The sequence below is a fragment of the Polistes dominula genome, unplaced genomic scaffold (assembly GCF_049000335.1).
Source record: "Polistes dominula isolate Pdom_NZ unplaced genomic scaffold, Pdom_raw_medaka contig_49, whole genome shotgun sequence".
Lineage (NCBI taxonomy): Eukaryota > Metazoa > Arthropoda > Insecta > Hymenoptera > Vespidae > Polistes > Polistes dominula.
Genome location: NW_028300914.1, coordinates 3,355,018 through 3,382,252, shown reverse-complemented (window position 1 = coordinate 3,382,252; position 27,235 = coordinate 3,355,018). Strand labels below are relative to the sequence as shown.

At 27.0% G+C, this 27,235-nt stretch overlaps 6 protein-coding genes across 13 annotated transcripts in view; 3 read left to right on the top strand and 3 right to left on the bottom strand.

Moving 5' to 3' along the window:
* Window positions 1–7,433, top strand: part of OtopLa (proton channel otopetrin-like a) — a 28,796-nt gene extending 21,363 nt beyond the window's left edge. For all 8 annotated transcript variants that reach the window (XM_015325955.2, XM_015325954.2, XM_015325951.2 and 5 more), the window contains one exon: window positions 124–7,433. In XM_015325955.2, coding sequence (XP_015181441.1) covers window positions 124–818 — 695 coding nt within the window. In that variant the 3' untranslated portion in view covers window positions 819–7,433. The remainder of the gene's footprint in view (window positions 1–123) is intronic.
* Window positions 7,434–8,140: 707 nt separating this feature from the next.
* On the bottom strand, window positions 8,141–8,644 carry LOC107068972 (ATP synthase F(0) complex subunit k, mitochondrial). Its single transcript, XM_089169966.1, has 2 exons — window positions 8,424–8,644; window positions 8,141–8,309 (listed from the first exon to the last, which is right to left on the bottom strand). Exons 1-2 carry the CDS (start codon window positions 8,508–8,510, stop codon window positions 8,229–8,231), a joined length of 168 nt encoding a protein of 55 aa, XP_089026092.1. The 5' UTR covers window positions 8,511–8,644; the 3' UTR covers window positions 8,141–8,228.
* A 355-nt stretch (window positions 8,645–8,999) lies between these two features.
* Window positions 9,000–17,733, bottom strand: LOC107069053 (uncharacterized). The gene is given in 11 exon segments (XM_015325995.2): window positions 9,000–9,324; window positions 9,404–9,572; window positions 9,657–9,843; window positions 9,924–11,478; window positions 13,691–13,792; window positions 13,912–14,133; window positions 14,211–14,349; window positions 14,427–14,629; window positions 14,757–15,303; window positions 15,305–16,087; window positions 16,342–17,733. Coding segments are annotated over 10 exon segments (3,885 nt in total). The 5' UTR covers window positions 16,009–16,087; window positions 16,342–17,733; the 3' UTR covers window positions 9,000–9,267.
* Window positions 17,734–19,757: 2,024 nt separating this feature from the next.
* Agpat1 (1-Acylglycerol-3-phosphate O-acyltransferase 1) lies at window positions 19,758–24,238 on the top strand. The gene is made up of 4 exons (XM_015325890.2): window positions 19,758–20,229; window positions 20,898–21,213; window positions 21,286–21,451; window positions 21,534–24,238. Exons 1-4 carry the CDS (start codon window positions 20,045–20,047, stop codon window positions 21,698–21,700), a joined length of 834 nt encoding a protein of 277 aa, XP_015181376.1. The 5' UTR covers window positions 19,758–20,044; the 3' UTR covers window positions 21,701–24,238.
* A 162-nt stretch (window positions 24,239–24,400) lies between these two features.
* LOC107069003 (calcyclin-binding protein) lies at window positions 24,401–25,828 on the bottom strand. The gene is made up of 2 exons (XM_015325897.2): window positions 25,551–25,828; window positions 24,401–25,429 (listed from the first exon to the last, which is right to left on the bottom strand). Exons 1-2 carry the CDS (start codon window positions 25,569–25,571, stop codon window positions 24,767–24,769), a joined length of 684 nt encoding a protein of 227 aa, XP_015181383.1. The 5' UTR covers window positions 25,572–25,828; the 3' UTR covers window positions 24,401–24,766.
* Window positions 25,829–26,262: 434 nt separating this feature from the next.
* LOC107069004 (uncharacterized) lies at window positions 26,263–27,029 on the top strand. Its single transcript, XM_015325900.2, has 2 exons — window positions 26,263–26,505; window positions 26,587–27,029. Exons 1-2 carry the CDS (start codon window positions 26,382–26,384, stop codon window positions 27,027–27,029), a joined length of 567 nt encoding a protein of 188 aa, XP_015181386.2. The 5' UTR covers window positions 26,263–26,381.
* Window positions 27,030–27,235: the final 206 nt, after the last annotated feature.

Below are 27,235 nucleotides of genomic sequence, written 5' to 3'. Positions count from 1 at the left end.
CTTTTTTATTTTTTTTTTTTTTTTTTTTACTATTTCTCGTCTAAGATAACCGAGCTCGTAATAACGAGATCTAACTTGAGCATGCTTTTAAATATAAAAAAAAAAAAACACACGAATATGTAGGACATGCCAGAGTGGACTGCGTCGGAGCAAGCAAGGGTCTATTCTTTGGTCTGCTGCTACTGGTGGGTTCATTGATCTGTCTGATACTCTTCTTCGTGCTGATCCATCACTCGGAACTTGGACTTTTGGCGATTTATCTGGCAGACGTTTCTCATTGCGTACTTATGGCATTATCGATCGTCGCTATAATAGTCGGTTTTATACGCGTACAAAGTCTCAAATTCAAGGCAGAAGAACAGAGCGATTTGAACGACATACTATTACGCGTATCAGCATTTGGATTATTCGTGTATGCAGTATTCAGCGTGATCGCAGGTTCCCTAGCAGCATTCACACACGAACCTAATCTTCTGGTTATGGTGACCGGTCTTCTCTCAGTCTCCCAGGTCGTTTTACAAATGTTATTCATCGCTGACGTATCACGCAGGAGGGTACATTTACCTGAACACGATCGAAGCAAACCAGGCCGTCAAGTGGTCACTTTCCTTCTCATTTGCAACGTCACCATGTGGGTCATTTATACTTTCGAGATGCAAAAGGTCATCGCTAATCCTGTACAACTGGATTTCTATGGATTCCTCGCTTGGGCAATCGTACAGAGAGTTACCCTACCTCTGTGCATCTTTCACAGGTTCCACAGTGCCGTTACGCTCGCTGAGATCTGGAAAACCAGCTACAAGGCACGACTCGAGTAGGACAACGAGGAATATCACCTTGCTGGATACGTTTTACGATATCGGTTAGAGAAAGAAGAAAGAGATAGAGCAAGAGAATATCTGGAAATGTATTGGTAAATGGACGGAGGGAAAGAAAGAAAGAGAGAGGGAGAGAAAGAGTGAAATAACAACGTTCATCATCTCTCTTTCTCCCATTCTCTTTTTCAAAACTATAACGATGGATTATCCTTCGATCGAAATTATCCCTAAACCTATCTGAAGCTAAGCTTCGCGATAAGAATTGTGTACCTTTGTGACTCGAATTAAGGCTCGTTCCGATTGGAACTCTTACTTTTCTCTTCTTTTCTATTACTTTGAACGTAAAAAGAAACTTCCTCGATCGAGTATGCAACAACGAATATGAAAATGCTTGCTTCTATACGAAGACTATTGGGAAATAACAAAAGTGTGAATATATATATATATGGAGGGAACAAAAAGGATGGCAAATAATTTGAAACGTTCGAATAGGATTTTTAAAGGAAATATTTTTTTTCTTCTTCTTCTTCTTCTTTTTTTCCTTTCTTTATTTTTATTTTTTTTTATTTTTTCTTAATCTACCAAAGAGCGAAGGAATATAAAAAAAAAGGGAACAAACGATGATTAATAAGATCACGGTGATAAATGAATGCCGAATTGAATAAAAAGACAACAAAATATTGAGAATAACGAATTTCCCTGTCTATTTAAAATCGCGTTTCTCACTTTTAACGATCTCTACATACTGCCGCCAAATTTTTTCTACTTTTATATATATTATATATGTACCTTCGTCATTCAGCACCAATGCCACTGATACCACCACTACCATTACCACTACTACTATTACTAATTCTATTACTATTACTAGTACTATTTACTAATACCGTTTACCACCAATCAAAGCCCGTCATGCATCGAGATTATATAGAAAACATGAGATATAAATATATATATAAATATTATACACGAATATACATACACGTATAACTTTTAATCTTGCGATTTACAATATCGTTCGTAATTATCCAGTCAAAATCGAAGCCGCTCTGTGATATAAAAACGACCTCGTTTTAAATATTATTTTTTTTGGTTTTTTGTATTTTTCTTTTTCTTTCTTTGTATAGAATATAACAAAATTTGATTTGTTTCTCTGAGGCGTATTTAATTAAAACATACTCAAAGTTATAAAAAAAATTAATGAATCTTTCGAAAGTATTCGAAACGATGCTCTCGGACTTTGTGAAAAATTACGAAAAAGAATAAGAGAATTTTATTAGATGAAATTTTTTGTAAAGTAGTTCAACGGAGAAGGTGGGTGGGTGGGAGGTAAACACACTCGATGCAAGAATAGGGTCATTTAAATGTTGCATTATGTTTGAACAAAATTTATCTTTTTTTTTTTTTTTTTCAAAAAGAAACTAAAGGCAATAGAAGAAAGTAAATATAATAAATACGGTCGCAGGATATTTTTTTTTTTTTTTTATCGTTAGCCAATTGCCGAGGTTAAAAGATTTTTGTTCTTTATTTATTTATTATATTTATTTATTTATTTATTTATTTATTTATTTTTCGTCTTGTTTTTCAAATAACTACGGGAAGGTGTATTCTCTTATACAATGAACAAATAATGCAAGAATAAAGCCAAAAAATAAAAAAAAAAAAAAAAAAATAAAGTAGCTGATGACGACGATTCGTTGCGTGCCCGCGGAGTACAAACGACAAATTATTTTTAAGAATTCGTTTTAGAATCTTTTATCGAAGAGAAACAGAGAGAGAGAGAGAGAGAGAGTGATAAAAAAGAAGAAGGAAGAGAAGAAAAACTACGAAAGATAATTAAAAGTAAAAAATAAAAAAGGGGAACGAAATAATAATAATAATATAATAATAATAATAAATATTTAAAAAAAAAAAATTAACAAAAAGAAAAGGAAAAAAAAAAGAGAAATATTTCAAAACACGCTCACCCTTTTAAAAGTGGCTCCATTTTAAACGACACTTGAATTTATTTATAAATGCACCTGCATTAGTTGAACGATTCGAGACGTTTTAGAACGATCGAATTTAGTGATTTAAAGATTTACGAAAAATCGTGTAGAGAGAAAGAGAGAAAGTTGAGAAAATGGAAAAAGTTGAGAAAATAGTTGTTGTCTATCTTTAAAAAAAAAAAAGAAAAATAAAGAAAAATTAAGAAAGATAGAAAAAAAAGAAAGAAAAAAAAAAGCAGAAATGTGGGTGGGTGGAGGGTAAGAAAAAATATGGCAGAAAGTAAAGAAGAAGATAAATAAAATAAATAAAAAGGAGAAGAAAAAGATGAAAGATAAAACAGAGAGTAAGAGAGAGAGAGAGAGAGAGAGAGAAGAAGGGTTAAAGACAATGGAGAGAATATTTTTTTGCAATCAAAGTGAAATTGACCTGACGAATATTATAAACTATATCACGCATCAACATAGAATATAAATAATATTTCGCGTGATATAAATAATAAATACAAAGAAGAAGAGAAATTAAAAAAAAAAAAAACGATTTATCGTTAAACGTGAAATCGTTTTAAAAAAAAAAATAAATAAATAAATAAAGAAAAAGACTTTAATGCACTCGTGCGTTTTGCAACGATTGTTTTTGAGTATAATTTTTGAGAAAAGAAAAAAAGAGAGGAAGAAAGAAAAAATGGCGGATATTGCAAAAAGATTAAAACTTAGAGTGAGAAATCTTGTAAACACGGGTAGATATGATGTATTCGCAACACACATACAAGTACATACACTTCACCATCAACAAATAAAATAGATGATCATAATTGTCTCCATTTGATTAGTAATTAAGCCTGTCATGGCGAAATGTCGACCATTCGCATTTACTATGAATAATATATCGTACGTAGATCGTTTCAAAACAGACAAATACGATATATACATATATATATATATATAAAAACCACCACCACAAATAACTTGTTTATCGCATAGGGAATAATTTCGTCGATCCGTCTAAAAATCCTTGTGAAAAAAACTGACCACCACAAACCTCTAACACCTTTCCAATTTAAACAATTCTTAAACCTTTGAACCCCGTCCTGTAGAGAGAGAAAAAAAAATAATAAAAAAAAAGAACCCAATTATTCCGCAGTGGAAGTATGTACCTTAGCTTACGAGTTATAAACATTTTGAATTTATTATTATTATTATTATGATTATGATTATGATTATTATTATATTGAAAGAAAGTGAGAATGATTGTGTAATAGAGAATATGTGAATTATTATTGTACGTATGTGATAGTGTGAAAGTGAATGAGAATGAAAATGAAAGAAAGAAAGGAGAGAAAGAGAGAGAGAAAAACGTTATTAGATTCACCCGGTGTCATCACCATAAAGATGATCGACATTATGGTCGATTATACAGATTTAATTATACATATATAATATACATAAGGCTTGTAATCCGGAACAACATTATATTAATGAAAACAAAACAAAACAAAAATAATACGATATATTATATATATATATATATAAATATATAAATATAAATAATATATATGAATGAATTAAAAGAAGAATTGTAAAATCGATTGACAAAATCGATTGTAATCAGCGATGTTTGTTTGATCAGCGCGAAACGTGATGATGTGCGATATGTAAATAGTATCTAATAATGTTCAATAAGTTATCGTTCGTCTTACAATTAAATTAGTGTATGTGAGAGAAGCTCGAATGGGATAGGGTAGTTGTTGTTGTGTACTCGAGTTTCTTCGTAATTCGTATTTCTCTTAAAACAACAACGTTAACACGTTGAGCGCCACTTCAGCCATTGATGACTGACATTAGACTTTTCGTTTAGGCCATGTCAGTCATTTATGACTGACTGCGTATAACATAATACATTTAAGCGGCGTACGTGGCCTGACGGGGACTTCCTTGAAAATGAACGTGGCGCGAACACGTGTTAATATCGTATTTCCACAATATGATCTTCTTGTCGATAATAGGAGGATGAAATCTTACGAGTGCTTAAGAAGAAATTTGAAACGAAGGAAGTTAAGGAAGGAAGGAAAAAACGGATGAATGAACGGATTAATATCTGGTTAATGAAATTGTATACTCCTTGAGCACATTTAAACACTCTTCCTTTTAGCATTTTGGCAATCAAGTAATCGACTCGAGTGATGTAAACAACAATAATTTCGATCCAGTGGAAATCTTAAGAAAAAAAAAAACAAAATAAATAAAGAGAGAATAAAAATCTCTGAAGAAAATTAAAGAAAATAATAAAATAAAAACGAGATACAGAATATACAATGCAAAATAATAATAATAATAATAATAATAATAAAAAAAAATAAAAATAAATAAAAAGAAACTATATTTGCGGAAACGCGTGTTCACATTTTTGAATTGCACCGCGAATGAATTAAAACGAGGCACTGCCACACCGGACCAACAAAGCCCAAAAAAATAAATAAATAAATAAATAAAAGAAAAAGAGAAAATAACATGCGAAACCAGTGGGAAGATAAATGTTTCAAAAATGGAACGGGAACTTGCGAAAATGAATTCATAAAAGGGGAAAATAATGATAATAAATAAATCAACAAAACGTGAGATGATATATGAAAAGAGAAAAAAAGAAGTGGGTTGGGTTGACTTTTACTGCACAAATATGAAAATTCGTTATACCCGTACGCGAATAATAAATTGCAACGGGAGATAGTGAAACGAGTGAGAGAAAAAGAGAAAGAGAGAAAGAAAGAGAGAGAGAGAGAGAGAGAGTTAAATGTACGAGCGTATGAGAAAAAAAAGATGTGCGATTTTGAAAAGAACGACTTTTAATTATAAAAAATCGCCACCACGCTCGTGTCTGTCTCTAATCTATATTGTATGTATGTATGTATGTGTGTGAGTGTGTGTATGCGTGTGTCCGTGAGAAAGAGAGAAAAAAAAACCATAAACTCTTGTATATGTACACCATTATCTTGATAGTAGCCGTAAGCCTAAGCAAGGAAGGTAGTCGCGGATTTGTATAATTTCAAACTTTTCAACTCAGGAGAGAAAGAAAATGTTAGAGAAAAAAACATTATGAAAGACGATCGTATACATTTTGTTTGTTTTTATTTGAAATGAACAATTCACTCATGCTTGACCTGACCTAATTACGAGTACTTCATTGAGCGTTCTATAGAAAGCGCGTACAAGAAAGAAAGAAAAAAAAACACCACTTGCTCGTTTATTCGACAAAGTTATTTTGTACAACCTGTGAAGTTACTCTTTTTTTTTTTTATTTTCATCTCCTAGTTACGCGTACTATTTCCGGATTCAATTTAAATACATACACAAACACGTATATAAAAGCTTCCATACATTGTTTATTTATTTTTCAATCGTTGAGTAGAATTATTTGTTACTCTTGCACTAAATGATTGTACATACACGTGAGTTTAAAATGTAATACATGAATTGCCTATTGAAACATTTTTCAATTATACATATACAAATATACATATAACTACGTACACGTAAACCTATATTGAATAAATTATCCAACAAAATTGATATGAATTTAACGAAATAAAAATTGTTTAGAATTTATTAATACATGTACATTTTAAGAAATATTTCTCTGAAATATTTTTCAATTGATGAGACCAATTAGAAACTCGAGTATCAAGGGGAGGATACGCGTTTGAATGTTTAACATTCCGCAAAAAGGTTCGTAATTTGAGGTCAGGTCGACAACCTGACGACCGAGATTTTGGTCGACATTTAATAAAACGTTCGTTCTCATCGCACAGAGTGCAGATTAATTAGGTCGTCTTCGATGAAAGGGCAAAAGGAATAATCGATTGTACATGTAATCGTGTGCGAAAGAGAAAACGAAAGAAAGAGAAAGAGAGAGAGAGAGAGAGAGAGAGATAGAATCGATAACAAATCCGCGATGCATCGTTATTTAACAATTACGTAGTGAGTTTTTGATGTCTTCGAATATAATTAACAGTTTGTACACATATACACACACGCGCGCACAAATGACGTACTCACATGAAATTTACAAGAGACACGATTATATCAAAGATATGTGAAAATAAATAAATAAATAAATAAATAAATAATAATAATAATAAAAAATTAATTAATAAAAATAATAACAAACGCAAAGAGAAAATGAGAAAATGAGAAAGAGAGCGAGAGAGAATGAGAATGAGAATGAGAAAGAGAAAATAAAAAAAGAGACAAAAAAAAATGATAATAAGAAAAGGAAAGCGTGTTAACGTTTAAGACGAAACGGCGTTTAAAATAGCAGGCAATACATTATGACAAAAAATATTATAAAATAAAAAAAGAAAAAAAAACGAAAGGTAAAAATTATAAATAAATGTTGACGTGTACGTACGCAGTTATTATTCGATGCCGATTTAATAAGCGAATTAAATGATTGTTGTACATTTCTCTCATTCACCAATTTTTCCTCCACGATTTTCTGTAACTTTAGTACCTAAACATGGTCTAAAGATTGATGATGCGCCGTTTCATTGTAATTCGTTGGGCGGCACACCAGTTGCCGTATCATTTGTAACGATATACGATTATATTGGTTAATAAAAGTTATCTAGATGTATGATCATACGTTTATCCTATTTCTCAGAACAGAAATATATACTGCAAGTTACATAAATAAAAGAGGGATGGTAAGGAAAATTTTATTATTATTATTATTATTATTATTATTATTATTATTATTATTATTATTATTATTTTATTATCATCTACTTTGATTTGTTAAACAGGAAATAAAAATACTGTTAAGATATATTTATTTTTAATATATAAAAAATGATTTACATTGAACATTCATTTTTAATCATTTAACAACAATATATGTATTGGAAAATCTGTATTTTATTACCGACTGTAAAATATGTGCCGTCATCTAGCAGTAATAACTATTACTTTATCTTAACGACTGGTAAAATATGTGCCGCTATCTAGCGGTACTAGCTCTTACTTCATCTTACCGACTGGTAAAACATTTATCGCCATCTAGCGGTAAAAACTATTACTTTATTTTATCGACTGGTAAAATAAACTTACTAGATTTTCAATTGATTTTTTATATAAATTGAAACTTATCTATTTTAAAAATAAAATTCACATTATAATACATACCATTTGTTCAAATATTTAATATCAATTTCAACAGTTATATTTATATTAACAATATTCTATTATAATAAAAAAACAAAAAGTTTTGCAATGCAAGATTTGTCTACAACAATATCATAAATTTGAAATAGATTATTTAAAATACAAAAAAGACAGATCATAAATTGTTTACTACATTTTTATTAAGTAAATAGCGTACCTAATTTATGAACAAAATTATTATGTAAGATGATTGTATGCTTTCATCTTCTTATTTAGTCGCAGTTTTCTTTGGTTTAAAATAAAGATAAATTCCAAGTACGGCTAAACCAGCATACGTTGCCATAGCTACCTAAAAAATTGAAAATGATGTTTAATACATGCATTGCTGCAATTTACTTTCGTAATATTCATTTTTAGAAAAGTATCAGTTGGAACAGTAAGAAATGACATTAAGGTTACTTACATTTGCTCGTCCCTGTAGAGTTACACTATTAAAATATTTTGAAAGACCTTTTAAGTTCTCTGCTTCTTTATTTACTTTTCCAGCCATTATATTGTTATTAATGTAATTTTGAAATTTACTCAATAAACAAAATGATATATTAATATTTAATCATTGAACAGACAAAATTGTCTGCAACGAAGTGCTGATTGCTACTTGTTACGGAATCCAGAGTGGCACCGATAATACAACAAAATTCCGACAGATGTCTCATTTTCAAATATCGAATTATATAGACTTTTTGAAAAATTTAAAATAATAAATAATAATATTTAAAAAAAATGGCATTTTTTCTTATTAGAAAAATTTAATGATTTTTTATAAATAAAATACATTTTTTACAAAAATTACAGTATATTTCTCTCATAGCATTGTTTATAATATACATTATATACTATATGAGTATATATAATATACTCATAAATTATAACAATTACATTAAAATTAATTGTAACAATACTATAAAATTATAACTATTGGTTGTACTTCCTTAAGAACTTTGGTTGCATAAAAAGCGTTTAGTATAATAAATACACATTGTTTCTTATTAATAACATAATTCTATATGTTTGATATTATACTTTATAATACATGATTCTTATATATTTCCTATATATGAATTGTATTAAAAAAATATATTTTTACATGAATTTTTACATCTGATTTACATCTGATACAAAAATAATTTACACCTTTCATAATCACATTTTTTATTAAGAGGCTTATAATTTATCATTATATATACCTGATATCAAGTCCATGCGTACTTTGATTTTTTAGTTAAGTTATAATTTCAACTTAATATTCATTCCAACCTTTTTGGTATAGAAGATCTCAATGCCCGATATTTAGCCTTTACAATCTGAAAAATTATTATAGAATGATTGCAAAGATTATAAATCGCTATTGGATAAAGATTGTAATTACTCTACAATACTTACACATGCATTATAGAAAAATGCTTTATTATCTACTCCAATAATATCATCATATTGACCTCCGGGCGGAATTATTCCAAGTTTACCCATTATAATTAAAATACAATTTATATTTATCAGATGAATAGATAAACCCTTGTTCATCTCCTCTCTAATCCCAGTTAAAGTCATACTAAAATAAATATATAAAAAATATAAAAATCTCTCTTTTTGAAGTATAATATAATATTTATTATGTAATTTTGATTATACTCACTGATCGTATAGAAAAAGTGGATATTTTTTAATTGTCTTAAATTCAATAACAGAAAGACAATTGTTATCTAACTTTTCGTAGAATTCTGTAATTGTTTTATAATTAGTACATTCGCTCACAAAATCCTCCACTCGTAACCATCCTTGATTATCCAAATGAAATATATAGATTTCCTTATTGCTTAAATCTATATAAATAACATAAAAAACATTACTCGCATCAAAATCAAAATTTTAATACAAAATAATATAAAGATTAAAAACAAACCTATTTTTCGAAAATAAATTGCTGTCAATACTGTATTAATTTCTACAGCAGCTCCTTCCCAACGATCAGAATTAATATTCCCTTCGTTATTATTTGTATATTTTCTATAGGGATAGCTTGTATACTTCGAATCAAAATTTGTATTTGCTTTTTCGTAATTATTAGAATTAGCTGCAGTAGCTTGGTACTGTTGATGTATGTTAGACATTCCTATTGAGTCCATACATGATTGATTTATGTATGATTTATTTGGAACATTTACTAGAGATAACCGTCCATTCTCCACGTCTTTAATGTAATTTCTCTCAGAATTTATCGGTTCTTGTGAACCAAGAACTTTTAATTTATTAATATATTCTGTACTTGGCATATTGAAGTGATGTTCGGAATTAGGATTAAATTTTTTTCTATCGTACCCTAATTCGTTTGATATCCCGGCGATATTTGATGTTGATACAAATGTTGAATTAATTGATGATTCTTCTATTACATTACTCCTTAATGATGTGAAAAAATTCATATTAGACGTTTCATATTGACTGTTTTTACCTTTCGGTTTTAATGTTATTTTAAATGGATTGGTTTCATTAAAAAGATTGATTTTATCAAATTCATTATATGTTATTTCTCCTCTTAATATTGCATCAAATATATTCACTTCATTTTTACTTTTATCTTTACTATAATTTTGATGTGGAAAAGCAGCCGTTTTGGTTTTTAATTCAGTCTTAGCTGATTTTTCTTCACAAGAATTTATAATAGCACTTTTATCATGATCAGTATAAAAAGGTTGAACATATGGAATTTGTGGTTCTGAATTCAAAACAATATTATTCGTGTCATTGTTTGGTTCGAATAATTCGTATTGTTCTTTGTTTTTATTATAGTCATTGATTCTTGACTTTTTATTAGCAACATAATTATTATTATTATTATTTACAAATAATGGTATAAACATTCTTTTATTTTGGTCAAATTGTAAACCAATGTCAGTATTTAAATAGTTTGGTGCTTTTACTGTTGATAACATTGATATATCCTTTTCTATAACAAAATTTGTCAATAATTTAGAAGTATGAAGCAAACGTTCTTCGTAATTTTTTTTAAATTCGTTTTCTGGTAAATTATAATTATTTTCGAGAAATTTTGAGTCCAATTTTAAAATAAGATAAGAAAACATGAATGATATTTGCTTTTGAAATGTTTCATTTGTCTCCAATGTTTGCATAAACAATTCTGGTAACGAAGTATTAAAAAACTCTGTTTGCTTTCTTATGCTTTCCAAGAAAGGATTGCCTGATTCTTCTCCCATAGTCTTGAAATACGTTGATTCGTTTGAAAATGGCTTAAAATTTGTTTTAAAATCCATTTTGCATGCGTTTTTAGGTAATGTGCTCTTAGGTGATATCAAAGGAATGTTTTCTGTACCTTTGTTATGAATTTCATCATCTTTTACATTAGGAATATCATAATCCTTTTCATAACATTTTTCTGGATTATAAAGTAAATTTTCCTCCACAAATAACATTAAATTACTCATGTCAACTACATCACCCTACAGATCACAAAAGAAAATTTCATATATTAATATTTTCATTTTTATTTTTGGTTATAATGTTAAAGCTAAAAAGTTACTTAGGGAAAAATATTTTACTTTATTAAGAATCATCATCTATATTAATTAAATACTAATAAAATAAATGAGATACAATAATTAGAATAAAAAGATAATCTTTATTTTTCTAAATATATATTTATATATATAAAATTCTATTACACCAAACAAAATAATAAAACATTAAAAGTAATATATTTCTCCCTAAGTGTTATAAGAAAAGGAACTAACAAAAGTAATATAATTTTTTTCTTTTTTTTTAGATTTTAGATATTAATGTAATTAAAATATATAAATGAACAAAATTTTAAATAAAACTTTGTTCAAAACTTCATATAACGATAATACTAACGATTCTGCTCATTTTATTGTTAATAACGTGTATTATCTACATCTATAAAAAAGCCTTTATTTTTAATCGAGAATTAACTCAATCATTATTGTTATTTCTATCATCCATTATATTCCATTATTTTTACTCGTTACCATTATTATTAATCATCGGATTAACGCTTAAACTTGACAAAATAGCCTTTCCAAGAATAAAATCATCCAAGTTACCTACAACACTCCATTTATCATCATTATCATATTCTAAATCATTATCATCTGCCTGTATTATTTCTTCACATGATTTTTCCAATATTAATTTATGTTCTTCTCGTAGATGTTCATTCAATTCATCTTTCTGTTCTACAATATTAGATTGCATTAATGGCATTGTAGAGGAGTCCTTTGCTTGTTCAATATTTCTTTCAATTTTACTTATATTGTCCGAATTGTTCAAACAATCAATATCACTTGACGAAATGTGTTGAACATCTTCAATCATTTCAATTTTGGTCATCTGAGATACTAAATTATCTTTACAATCATCATTATTGTAATTTTTATCTTCTTCTAAACTCTTATTATCATTTACTTTCCCAATTTCCTCTTCTTCATTGCCATTTTTCTTTCCATAAAAACCATTCACCTTATTTTCAATATTACATTCATCGTTGTTATCTTCTAGATCATTATCTAAATTTTCTTCTCTTTGATTTTTATTCAATTTATTTTGTTGTTTATTGTAACTTGTTTCAGTGGATTTATGCAGTTCTGTGCATTCAGAGTTACAGTTTTTTATTTTTAAGAGTGATTGTAACCGAGAAGCAATTTTCATTAAATAATTTTCTTTGATATTTTTACGTGAAATCGAGTTAAAGTTTTCCTTATTTGTACGAACATCTAATACTTCTTTTTTTGTTTCATTACTATTATTATTATTATCATCACAATTTTCTAAGTTAAAATAATCGTTAACATTCAATTTCGTATCTTCATTGCATTCATTATAGAGTTGACTTCTAGTCTTAGAACTTTCACCCACGTTATCACTTTTTTGATTAGTTTTAATCATACTAGACAAATTATTCTTATTAACTAACTTGCATAAATCATTGCAACTTTTTAATTGTTCAAAATGATTTAATGAATCATTTGTATTTTGTATTGCATTAACAGAACTTTGATCATTTACTTGACTTTTATCAGTCCTTAATGTAGAAATAATTATTTCTGGTACACCTATTTTGATGTCTTTTAAATCAATGTAATTATTAAAATTAGAAATTACTTTGTAAGATTTAATAGTTGGTACGATATTATCATCAGGTGATACATCATAATTCTGATATTTCGATTGTAAATTTTGACTGTAATTAAGTAAATTTGTGAAATATCTCTTTGGCAAAGGTATGTCCTTGTGTTCTTGCTTTTCAGTAACATTGGAAACAAGTTCTGATTTTTCTGAAGTACTTGACAAAACTTCAATATCAGAAAAATATTGTTTACTGTTTTGTAATACTTGTAACTGATCATCAAATATTGTTGATATCTTGGAATGATTATTCTGGATGAAATTATTTGATTTTTCCAAAAGTTGAGTACAATTTTTCGAATTACTCAAAGTAATATCGCTTTTACAATCATTTGGTAAAGATGTAGATAATGGACGTTTATTTATATTTTGAAATAAATTTATTGTAGATGTTTCGTTAGTATTCGAAATATCTAATGTAGAACTATTAAGATTCTCAATATTGATATTGTTAATTCCTTTAGATTCTAAGTAATAATAAAATGGAAAGTTTCGAGGTCTAATACGAACCATTTGTCCACATACTGCCAGATTTTGATGAATCATCCAATCATTAATATGTACATCCTCTTCTTCTTGTGTATCAGTCAAAGTTACCAGCATAGAATTATTCTAAATTAAAAGCATGTAATAATATTAAATATGGCATTAAATGTCTAAATTATCACTAACAATAAATTTATCAATCAAAGTGTTTAAATCTTTAATAATGTAGTATTTATATTATTTACCTCTGGATCAGTTGATACTACAGTTGCAACAAGAGGTTGTTCATAAATTTTACAAGCAAATTCTTGCGTAACATTCTGTGACCATTTTTCTCCAACACATGGTTTAATATTGTACAAGCCACATGGTATTGCTTGAGCTGGTAAATACGAAAATGATCGATGTAAATAGAATATTTCATCAGGCGAATAAGTTTTCAACGTTCCAAAATCATAAAACATTATCTGTTTAAAAGAAAGTTAAATTTTAGTTAATGTTTTTATAAGTCATAGAAAATAGTATCTTGAGTTTAATTACTTACGGTTACGTGTAGATCATATCTAACAGATTTAATTATCCCTCTATGCCAAATATTATCATATTTGCATGCACAATTTAAACCTTTTTCAAGCACAGCAATAGGAATTTTATAATTTAAGAAGTGTTCTTCGTAAAATATACTATAACAAAAAAACATTAAATACATTTACACAAGGAAAATATAATATATAATATAACACATGATAAAATAACTTACTGAAGAGCATCCATCAACTTTGAAAAATGTTTTCGTTCCTTACGAAGTTGTATCCAAAATAATGATGGTGTAAATACTTCTTCAACATAAACTTCTACGCATTGCTGTGGTCCATTTTGTAGATTTTTTACATATATTTGTTCTACAGATTCTCCTAGAGTCATTACGTCTTCTGGGATTAGTTTGTTAGACGTATTATTTGACTATAAAATATAAATAAAATATGTAATAATAATAATAATAATAATAATAATAATAATAATAAAATAATGAAAATAAATAATAATGTAATATTATATAAACTATATACTATATTCAAATATTACTTACTAATATGACAGGCAAAGCGTTTGTTTCATTTTCTATCAAATGCGATTGAGTGTACGATCCAACTTTTTTTGGAGGTATTTTTTCATTGATATCAATTAATTCATCTTTAGCATTATAAAGAATAAAATCCTCTGATTGTGAAAGTTTTTTACAATGAAAGATTTCTGGCAAACACGATGCAAATTCTCGTACACTACTGAAACCTAGTTCGTCATAATTCAAAGGTACATGATATTCTTCTAGATACTTTTTAGGAAGGTCTGCGCACCAAATACCATTTGGATGTTTTTCAATGAGTTTTTCTAGTCGATACATATTTTTATCACTTATAAGTAATCTTATATTCTTTTTATCAAAAAGTGTAATATCCTCTTCGTGATATTTTTGTAAATGATTATCTAAAGAAGCATTAATTTCCGAACTAGATTGTTGTATATAATTATTAACTTGTTTATGAAAGTCAGATGCAGTCGTTTCTATAAATGTAGAAATAGGTTGGTTCTTTAAAATTTGCTTTTTATTATCTTTACTCTTCATCATCTGATTCTTCTTTTACATCACCATCTGATTCTTTCTCAGATTCGGTATCCCCACTAACAACATACCTAGATTTCTCATAATTTTTAAACTGTAGATATTCATTTTCTTCCGTTAGTGAAGTTTTTGTACCCCAATGTTTATCAGATTTATTTTCATTCTGAAATGAAAAGATTCTATGTCCATCTGTATATATTTTATGCGACATAGTTTTTACTAAGTTTTCCAGATCTGTTATAGACAAGTTTAACTCTGGTAATTGAATATTCAACCATTTTAACACATAATCTTTATTAATACCATGTGGACATTGTTTAATCATCAATACTAAATCGCTTAATATATTAGCAGGTACGCAAATCTTCGGCATTGATGCAAATGGATAATATTGGCTGGGTCTATATTTACGTACGCAAGATTGATTTTTTAAATATGTTTTCTGTCTTGCTACCAATAAACTAATATGTTTAGATTTATTAGCAATACCACGAGCATAATATGTACCATCAATTTTTTCTAAAGATACACAATCTGATAAGCTTTTCAAATAATCTAATAATGAAGCATACCCTAATTCTTTCCATGGTATAGATTCACCTTCCTGGTCAAAATAATCTTTAGCTAATGCTTGCAAAGAAAGAGGATCTTTTCGAGAAACTAATAAAGCTAATATTATTTTTCGTACATCATCGACATTTTCAGAATTATTCCCCATGTTAAATGTTTCTTCCGGTTCTTTTTAATGATATCAATAACAAGTCGTCAATAGTGGATTGCTTTTCAATTATTGGTCACTGTACATAAATTATAGGCTATCAATATATTGTTAATGTAATATATATTTAAATAACAATTAACACTTGGCCAACCACGCTCGAATAAGCCAAACTAAATTGATGGATTTTATTATGGAAACAATTCGTCAGTAGAAAACAATTCATTAAAAAAAAGGAAACTCGTTGCTAATGGCAACGTGTTCGTTGTTATTAATTTATCCGATCAGTTGGCAAAGTGTTAATTAATACTTCTATCGTGTACCTTTATTTACCTTTAGTTCCCCAAATAACATATGTTGAGAAAAACACTGGATAGCTTACTGATATATCCTCGTACGTTCGTTTACGTTTAGAATTTATACTTTCCACGATATAAACTTTTACTTATTATTTCTAGTAATGAACCAAGACACGTGGTTTAAAGACTTTATTCTTTAATATAAAATGGCGGTATAAAGAAAGGCGGAAAAGGCGGACAAGACTAAATATAAAACGCGTCTTCTCTCTTCGATATCTGGAGAATAAATGTAAGGAATATAAGGGATCCTGTAGGAGAGATGCGCCATACATATTCAGTTCATGTGTCATTGGCTGAAAATTTTGGGGGACCGCTTCCGATCCAACGCGCAGCCATGTTTATCTTTAGTATGTATTAACGGCTGTGGTTAGTTTAAGTTTGGAATACTTAAAGTTTTTATTGTGATATTTATGTTTAATTATTTTTTTTTTTTTTAATAGTTTTCTATAAGTGTAAGTTTAATTTACTCATTTAATAATTACAAGTATAAATGTACAAACCTAATCCTAGGGATCCTATAGGAGGGATGCGCCATGTACATTGCTGGGGGACCGGAACTCGATTTTGCGCGTGAATGATTCAAACATTGAAATAATTATGAAATAATGAATTGCATCAAATATAGAAAAAAAATGAACTATATTTAATGATAATTAAAAATTTATATTAAAATAGAATAGGTTACACGAAAAAATTATTATAAATTCAAGCGGTCTCCCAAAATTTTCAGCCAATGGCACATGAGCTGAATATGAATGGCGCATCCTTCCTACAGGATCCCTAGCGCATCCCTCCTATAGGATCCCTAAGGAGTATCATCTCTATATATGAAAAGTGTCCGTTGAAATGCATTCAATGAAGGTGGCGCAACAGTAGCTTCAGGGTAAATTTTAAAGAAAGCGCCAAATATTATAAGAGGAGGATTGAGAAATAAACAAGGAACAAAAATTTTACTCATAACTGTTTTGTTATTCACATACTTTTTCATAAAATTAAATGATAGAAAATCAATAAACGTACTATTCACAGTTCACGAAATAAAATCACTCTAGGTACACGTTTTCTCATAATAATTCTTTAAGGTTATATTTACTACATTATTTTGTACTACGCAAGTAGTTGACATTTTCAATAATTAACTACTTTAGTCGGCAATAATATTAAATTTTTTAACTCGGCATACTTCAATTCGTTTACAATTGTTACTTTCATACCATACCTTCTGTCTACAACAGCGCCATTCTGGAAGATTTTTGAACTATTACTCATAGAAAACGCTAAATACTTTTTCACATTTTCTTCCATAAGAGATGTTACTCCTTACTTCTACCCTCCATAAATATGACGTATTATATGCATAGAGATACTCCATGATTGTATAACCGCTACATATAAAAATGAAATAAAAACATATTTATGTAAAAAAGCAAATGTTTTTCCATCAATTATTACAATGATAATACTACATAGATAAATACAAAATACATATTTAAATACTATAAAAAATTGAAAATAATAAACTGTTATATCGAGCAATACTTACATTAATATTTATGAAAATATATTAGCATTAGATCAAGGGTTCAATTTGCATAGAAAAAATAAATCCTTTATAATATTAACACTCTGACTGCACGTCACCCGTATTGGAGTGTCGCTTATTTGACTACTTGCGAAGGATATTCGTATGTGTTTGAAAAAAATATTTATTTCGCAGAGGAAGTAACAAAACTATTGAATATTAATTAATATAAAAAAACTATATTTATTAATATAAACTTAAATTTTTTTATAATAGTATATTCATTAATATAAACTATTGTTATAGAAGTAATAGAGATAATGGTTTTTGAAGAAAATTATTAAGAATGTAAAACTTTAAAACAATCTATACAAAGCTGGGGTTGATCGGGACAACTTAGACAATAAGTTGATGTTTTTTTTAAATTCTCTCGTGTCTCTGATCGGCCCATTCGACTTCTTTTATCTGCATAACATTGTTTGCATGCGCGTTTAATGCTTCCTCCGGAATCATTTTTCCGAACGGCGATATTATACCGTCTCCGACGAAGACAAGGATTTGTTGTATTGTCAGTCAACCCTAATAATTTTTCAGCTAATAATTCCCTAAATCTTCTATTATTTTTTTCTAACATTTAAAATATCAGTGAGAATACCAGGCAGAATACGCTTCGTACGACGGTACGCGTAGCCTGAAGAAAGTTTTACTGAAAAAGTGAAAGTCAGAGTGTTAAAATCAATTTTGTTGTTGTTCTTACTTGTATAAATTACTTGTGTATAATATAATTTTGTATAAGTTAATAATATATTGTATACATAAATCTTATGCTAAAACTTACGTAAGTTAATTTTTCTATTTATTTAATCATTTCTAATGATTATCAAAAAAATATCGGATATTCTATATTACAATCATCCAAATTATAGAAAATTACAGTTAATATAAAGAGTATATAATCAAATTATACTAACGAATCAAATTATTGGTTATGTTGGTTATACTGGATAAAGCTCAACTTTTGAACCAATCACACAAACGAATGATATCGTAAATTCAATTACAATTAGCTTCCATATATACACACGGTATTGAAACAAAAGATATAAAATAGATTAGATACTTACTGATAATAAATACAATAGTAATAGTTCAAACATTGATTTTTTTTTTATCTCTCGATATAGACCAGTATTATCAATAATAAAATCAAAAAAGCTACTTGACATATGAAACAAATCTAAAATATGTTTATCAATACAAGGCTGTAAAAACAAACATTTATAATATAAATACAAAACTCGTCTGACGAGAAGATATGGAGACAAAAAAACATGTATTTAATTTGTTATGAATAAACTTTGTACTGTAATGAATATTCATTATTTAAGAAAATATGTTTTATTTGAAAGATAATTACTAAATAGAAACTCTTGAAAAAATTGATTATCAATCACGTGCGCATTTATTTTTTGAATATTTAAAAATCTTACCATATTAGCAAAAAAACAATCTATCGAATTCGTAACAGCGCAATTCAATATTCGTTTGAAATTCTTTACAAGTATTTCATTATAAAAACGTTCAAAATAATATAGACAAGTTTTAAAATAATAAGAAACATATAAAAACTTGTTAAGAAATTAAAAGAATAGTGGAAGGATAAAGATAAATTATTAATTATTAAAGGTAATTATATTCACATTTGTAGATTTTTCCATATCATAATTTACATATCCCTTCTATCCCACATATATATATATATATATCTCCTAAATGTATATATATTTTGCTATACATGCTTTACATGTCCTTTCCATTCTACATATCTTAAGTATATATATACTTATCTACCATCAGCAGAACCAGTCGAATCTTTATAAAGGTGGTAATTCGGAACATTGACAGTGCGCGACAGTTCGCCGGCGGTAGTTCGTCGTAATCCGCTTCGTTTTAGTTTATTCTTCGTAGTTTTTAATAAATAGTATAGTATTTCAAGCGTACTAGTTATAATAATAATATTAAGAAAAAGAAAAAGAAAAAAATTGAGCATCGAAGAAGTTCAGATCGTAATCATTTTTAATATACAACAAACGAAGATAAGAAAAAAAGGGAAAACGTCAAAAATTCTGAAACACCGCCCTTCGTTGTCAAAGTAATGGCCCCATCAAGCTTCGAGTTAATACTCTTCGGATTCATCCTGTTATTACCCTTTCTCTATGAAACAAGCCGGACTTTTCGTTATTACTTCAAATTTATCCTCTATTATGGCATTGTAACTATCCTCGCCATAGTATTCATACCAATATTTCTTCTACGACCGAAAAACATCAAGAATCTTGTGTTAGTATTCGATTAAAATACATTGACTTTTGTTTATTTCATTTTAATAATTCTTCTTCTTCTTCTAATTTTCATTTTAATTAACATTTATATTTATTTTTATTAACATTAATTTATAATTATTAATGACAACGTTACGATCGGGCATAGTTTGGTATGTAGAAATTTACCAAGTCGTTAATTAAAATTGAAGTGAAGATAATGTTTTAATAATTTCTTTTATTCGATTAAATAACAATTGTTTATTTCTCTGTTGATGATGATTTATCAATGTCTTGTTAATGTCTAATTGTTGTGATAAGAAAATAAATCGTTTTATTAATATTAATAATACCGATCGTCTGCTACTAATGTTTACTATCATAACTGCCTATGATATACGCGGTAAAATGAAATATTTTCAAATAAATTCTCAACAAATATAATTTTAAATTTACAACTATAGTAGCTCGAGTATGTGAGGTATGATTCGAGAAAATATAGATTATTATTTATGTCAGTTTACAAGTATTTGTTGATTTTTTATTTAATGTTTTATTTATTCTTCAATGCCATAAGAACATTTTTTATTGAATTATTATAACTCAATTCTTATGCATCAGTTTATTACATGTTTCAGGTTTACATATTTATATATATATATATCTATAAAACATTTTATATTACAGATTAGCATCATATCCGTGTAGCTATATTAATATTTTATTGGGATTACGTTGGGAACTTAGAGGGAAAGAACATTTAAATCAAGATGTAGCATGCATTATAGTAGCTAATCATCAAAGTTCCTTAGACCTTTTGGGCATGTTTGATATATGGCCGATAATGGACAGGTGTACAGCAATCGCTAAAAAAGAAATCTTTTATTTTTGGCCTTTTGGTTTTGCTGCTTGGTTATGTGGATTAATATTTATAGATAGATTGAATTCAGATAAAGCCCGTTCTGTTATTAATACAGCCTCTGAACAATCAAAAGATAAACAGGTAATTTGAATAAATGCGCAAATATTATATCTAAGAAAGAACTTAATATTCTAATTCGTAAAATTCTTTTAGTTCAAACTATGGATATTTCCAGAAGGTACACGACGTAATACTGGAGAAATTCATCCATTTAAAAAAGGTGCCTTTTATGCTGCAATTAATGCTCAGTTACCTATATTACCAGTAGTATTTTCATCTTATTATTTTTTGTCTAACAAAGAGAAAAGATTTGATTCAGGTAATTCATATTTACAAAATTCATTATATCTTTTTTAAATGACATTAATATAACTAATTAATAATTTATTTTTTACACTAAGGTCGTATAGTCATAACAACATTACCACTTATACCTACTAAGGGATTAAATAAAGACGATGTAGAATTATTGATGGAGAAAACTAGAAATGTAATGACCGAAGCCTTTCATGCGACTAGTACAGAGGTACAACTTGCACTTCCTTCTGCTAAGCCATATGTAGAATGATCATTCTTTGAAAATTCAACTGGCAATTTGATTGAATTTCGAAATGAAAACCAAAAACTAATGTTTTTCTTTCCGCTTTTAATATTAATCGATTATATTTATTTTTATTGTTATATTTACAAAAAGACATTGATTATAAGTCAAAATCATATTCATTCTTGATAAAAATATTAAACGTTTTTTTATATTTTATTTTAATATACGTTTTCTTATGTTCCATACATTTACTTACAAATAGTATATATTGATCATTTTTTCCATTTCTTCTCATTCATAAACTGAGTAAAAAAATTAAATATATATCAAAAAAGTTGATAATAATTCATTCAAATAGATTTATAAATTTGACGTAGTAACAAAAAAAAAAAACCAAAAATTCATTTGAATCTAATTAATATAATTTAATAATATATTTTTTATAATATCGACTATATTAAATTATTAATAATTATCAATGGGCTTAATATACATCAAATCATAATTTTATTATTAAAACTAAATTGTAAATGTATGTAAGGTGTCTACTAAAATCGTGGTATAATCTATAAGGAATACTTTTCTTTCTCAAAAGAAAAAATTCCAAAATATATATGAACAAATTTTGTTAAATCGAATTTCAATCTCAGCCTGATACATATAATATAGGTATATATATTTATGTATTTATAACTTATCTAAATTTTCAAATTTTATGTCTATATACGTTTTACGAGTTATATAGAAAATTTAATAATGTTTTAACTGAATGAATATATTCCTAGATAATTTTTCTAAAATTGAAATCTAAATCAAATAGTTTGATCGTACATTATATTTATAAGAATTAATTTCTTAATTAGAATCATTTCGTTTTTGGTTGTACCACAATTTTCAAAACGCCTAATATAATTCTAAAAGAATTTTCTCATTTTTTACTGTCAATTACCAGTACACAGCTTTATATGTTAAAACAGATGTATCGTTCTTATCATATATTACTTAATATGTTTAATTCTTTTATATTCTCTTCCATTGTTTAATTTACTTAAGTTATGTAAATGGCTACTAGATTTCTAAAATAAGTACTATTCTTATAAGTTAATGATATTTTGGTTACCATTAATTATTCGCAAGAACAATATTAGAATACACACATTTTGCATTTTCTATACATTTATTGTTTTCGTACTTCTTATAAAAGGTATGGTATTATATAAATGTAAACAAAAATTTTCTTTAAATTAATGTAAGATACTAGTCAATATGCAATCAACAAATGTACGGCCATTTTTTGATACGTCAATTCTAAAATTTACATTTAATTTATATTTAATTTATGCTTAAAATTGTGTTCAGTTTCTGTTGCTTCCAATTTGTACTATAAATGAAGACATCGATTAAAGAAATTATAATATATATATATAATATATGCATAAGCGCTTAGTTGTTAAAAAAAAAAAAAGTATAATTAGAAAAAGATTTTAATATTAGAATCTATACGTCGCTATGTTTAATTATTTGAATCCATATTCGCGTATGCATAACTGAAAATAAAATATGTTTTATTTTATGATTATTATAACACATAGTCACATATGTATATATGACATTGATTTATTGGGGCCATAAAAATTGTGATTGTCTACGCCATTTATTTAGTTGCTAAGTAAAACATAACATCACATATCTGTTGATAAAATGTCTTATATCATGATGTCACAGTATCTAGTCTAATACTCGACTATTTTACTATACTTCTATAGGTCTACACAGTTCCAAAAAGTACAATTTTAAGGTGTGCTTTTTTTGTATTTTATTCCAAATGATATTCGAATGCAACGTGTATGTGATAGAAAGAGAAAAACGTTTCTTTTTCTTTTAAGTTATTTACAAATCTGTTGAGCAGAGTTCTTGTTTTTTACAATACTTTGTTAATATTTTACATCTTAAGAAAGGCAAGGTGTACATATTATCCATGAATTTTTAAGGGCTATAAGTTTTCCAATTATGCAAATACACGTAAAATATCTATACCTAATGGCCATATTAAAATTATAATTATATTTGTGTAGTTAATACTGGCAAGAATAAATAATGAATGTACTGTAAAAGAGAGAGAGAGAGAGAGAGAGAGAGAGAGAAAGAGAAAGAGAGAACGAAAGAAAGTTTTTAAGTGATTGGTTATCAATAAATACTATGTATTTTATATTGTTAAATCGACGGACATTTTACAAAAAAAAAAGTTTCTAATTTAAATGATAATTACTTAATTATCAATTTATTATTAATACTCATTTTGCATTAATTTATTAAATGTTAATGGATTAAAAAAAAAAAAGAGAAAGATTACGTAACTATTAAAAATGTCAATATTGTACCAAACGAAGTTAACAAATTTTTATTTTATATACATATTTCTACTTTTTTCCATCGATGCACCGGATATTAAAAATATGTATTATCCTAAATGTATAGTTTGCCTTCCAACAATGTTGGAAATTTTACATTTAGAATGCACATGGAAAAAGAAAAAGAAAAAGAAAAATGAAAAAAAAGAAATGGATGATCATTTTATAACTAAACGAATTACTTGAGAATCTCTTTTGTATTTTATACAGTAAGATTAATAATAATAATAATAATAATAATAATAATTACAATAATAAAAATTATAAATTATAAGAATGGCTTGTCATGATTGAAAATGAAAAATAAATCGAATTGTACAGTAAACATTCTCAATGTTTTATTACTTCTTATTGTATAATATTAAATGTTACAATTATAAAAACTGTCATTTGCATATGTAAATAACAATAAAAAAAGAAAATGTAGCAATGTATTATAATTACCAATTTAATTACCAGAATTTAAAAAGTTTTATAATTAATATTGATTAGATGAATGCAATGAAAAACTACTTGTTGTTGATTTGTTACTTTACTTGTAACTATGACAAATTTAGATTTAAGGAACTTTATTCTAATTATGCATAATATAAGTTGATATATGTAATATAATTAGGCCTAAATTTTTGCATTATTATAAGGAAACATAAAATACATTTAATTAAGTATTGTTTTACAATTAATAGTCAAAACCTGACAGACCCGCTGCAGATTTGTGTTGGTTTTCAGTCCATGCCTTAGCTATTGTCTTTTTCATCTCATCATCTCCATCTTGATACATCTTCTTCATTAGATTTACTAAACTAGCACCAGGATCATCTCCCATATCGGGAACCGATGGAGTTTTTGCTTCTTTTATTCTTTTTTCAACGCCAGTTACATACGACCAATTTTTAAGTGATTTTTTCGAAAGATATACGATGATCATATCTGCTTTTACTTTGAAATAACTTTTTTCCGTGTCAATATCCTCGCATAAATTATTGATCGGTAAATGATAATTTTTATTATCCAATCCGTAAACAAACAAATCCATGGACTTTTCAGTATATTTACAAACAATATTATTATTTGGTAAAAGATGTACGCTCTTTAATTGAACATATATTTTGACAACGCTATTCGTTTGATCCCAACAATAATTGTTTATCTTAACGTCATAACATTTAGGAGTAGAATTAATGGCTGAATTTACCGACTTAGGACATACATCTTTATTTTCTTCGATCAATTTTCCTACCTCTGTCTGCAATCGTCTAATTTCCAAAGAAAGAATATCTTTTACTTTGGGACGTGTAGCTTGTTGTATAAGATTATTCAACTCTTCTATGTCGAGTTTCAACTGTAATGATATACAAATTTACTTATTACAATAATATTGTAATATTTAATATTATATTTAATATATAATTATATGCTATAAAGAAAAATGTGTAAAAGAAAAGCATAAACATAAAACTTACCTCCTCACTTTTCGTAGCCATAATATTAAATTTAATCCTTTTTCTCTAGAAGATATATATATTTTTTTTTTTTTTTGTAAAAATTCTTTTTTAATTTGATTTAACGATAAATTATAAATGATATTGAATAAAGTCTGTTCACAATTTTTCTTTTTCACGTAAGCTAACAGGATACGCAATACAACACGTTTAGATTCGTTCAACTCGCAAGTAATCGTTTACACTCGTATGGTCGTCTACTAAACTCTTACATACATGTATCATCATCATGTACATAAACTTCGAGATAGAAACTTCGAGATTTCTCTAGAATAAAAGCCTCTATGAATATATTTTTCCAATGCCTAATCGTATGATTTAACGCAGATTTATATAAATATAAATAATAGTAATAATAATAATAATAATAATAATAATGATAATAATAAATGATTATTAATTATTTAATTTACGTTTATAAACATTAATAAATTTTGCATAATTCAACATTCTTGTCAACATTTTTTTCTTTTATATTTTCATAGAAATAATTAAAGCAACTTTGATAATAGATATTTTTTTGTAGTATTTATAAAATAAAATTTATATATGTATATATATATATATATATAAATATATGTAGTTTTCAATTAATAAATATTATAATAAATTGTAATTTATTAAAAAATAATCATTTTCATTTATCGTTATTATTTAAAAATAAAATGCGTTAGCTCTGATTGGTTAAAATTAACTGGACCATTACAACGTTTTATGATTGGTTAGTTTGAAATTTAATGATTGTTTGGTAAAAATAATTTATAAAATAGGATTGTTTAATTATTAAATAAAATGGATAATTCTGTTTTACCAAATGCATCAGAATTAGGCATGGAAGAATTGTCTGACAAAGTTACACGTAAAAGAAGATCTTCGGTTTTTCATTCACGAACTTCAAAATTATTCATTGATGAAGGTTAGTTAACCTTAAAATACTGATAGGAAATATAAGCAAATAAATAATACATTTCTTTAAAACTTGAATACTTTTTTCTAGAATTAAATGAAGTAAAAAATCTTGGAAATGATGATTTATTACCAGACGACGAATTGAAACGTCAATGTGTGAATGATATAACAAGGAAAGAAACCTTTAACTTGCAAGAATATATAACTGACCTTAAACAAGAAAGAAAATTATGGCAATTAAAGTTAAAAGAACGTAAATCGAAAAGACGCAGTCTTACTAAACAAAAATCTGCTTTAGAAAATCTAGGACAAAATTTAGATTATAAAGCATTATCTGATTCTGAGAGATCTTTTTTACAAGCTAAGCCTAATTACGATTATATTTATGACAATAGTCAGGAACTATCTAACAAGACTCTAAAAGTGGTTTTATTAAATGAATTAATGTCTAAATTGAACGATAAATTTTTAATAAGAATGCAAGAGAAGTTGGATAAGACGACAAAGAAAATAATTGAAATATCTAAATGACAAATGCTTTTAATTCAAATATTATAAGAGTCTTACTTGTGTAAATAGTATAACATTCGTTTATAAATAAGATAAAACATTTTGTATATAATCATATTTTACATTGTTTTACAATAGTATAATTTAAGTAGAGCATATTATTTAAAGTTACTTTTTTTTTTGTATCGATATACTGTTCCATCGTGCTTTAATACTGTTAAAAGTAT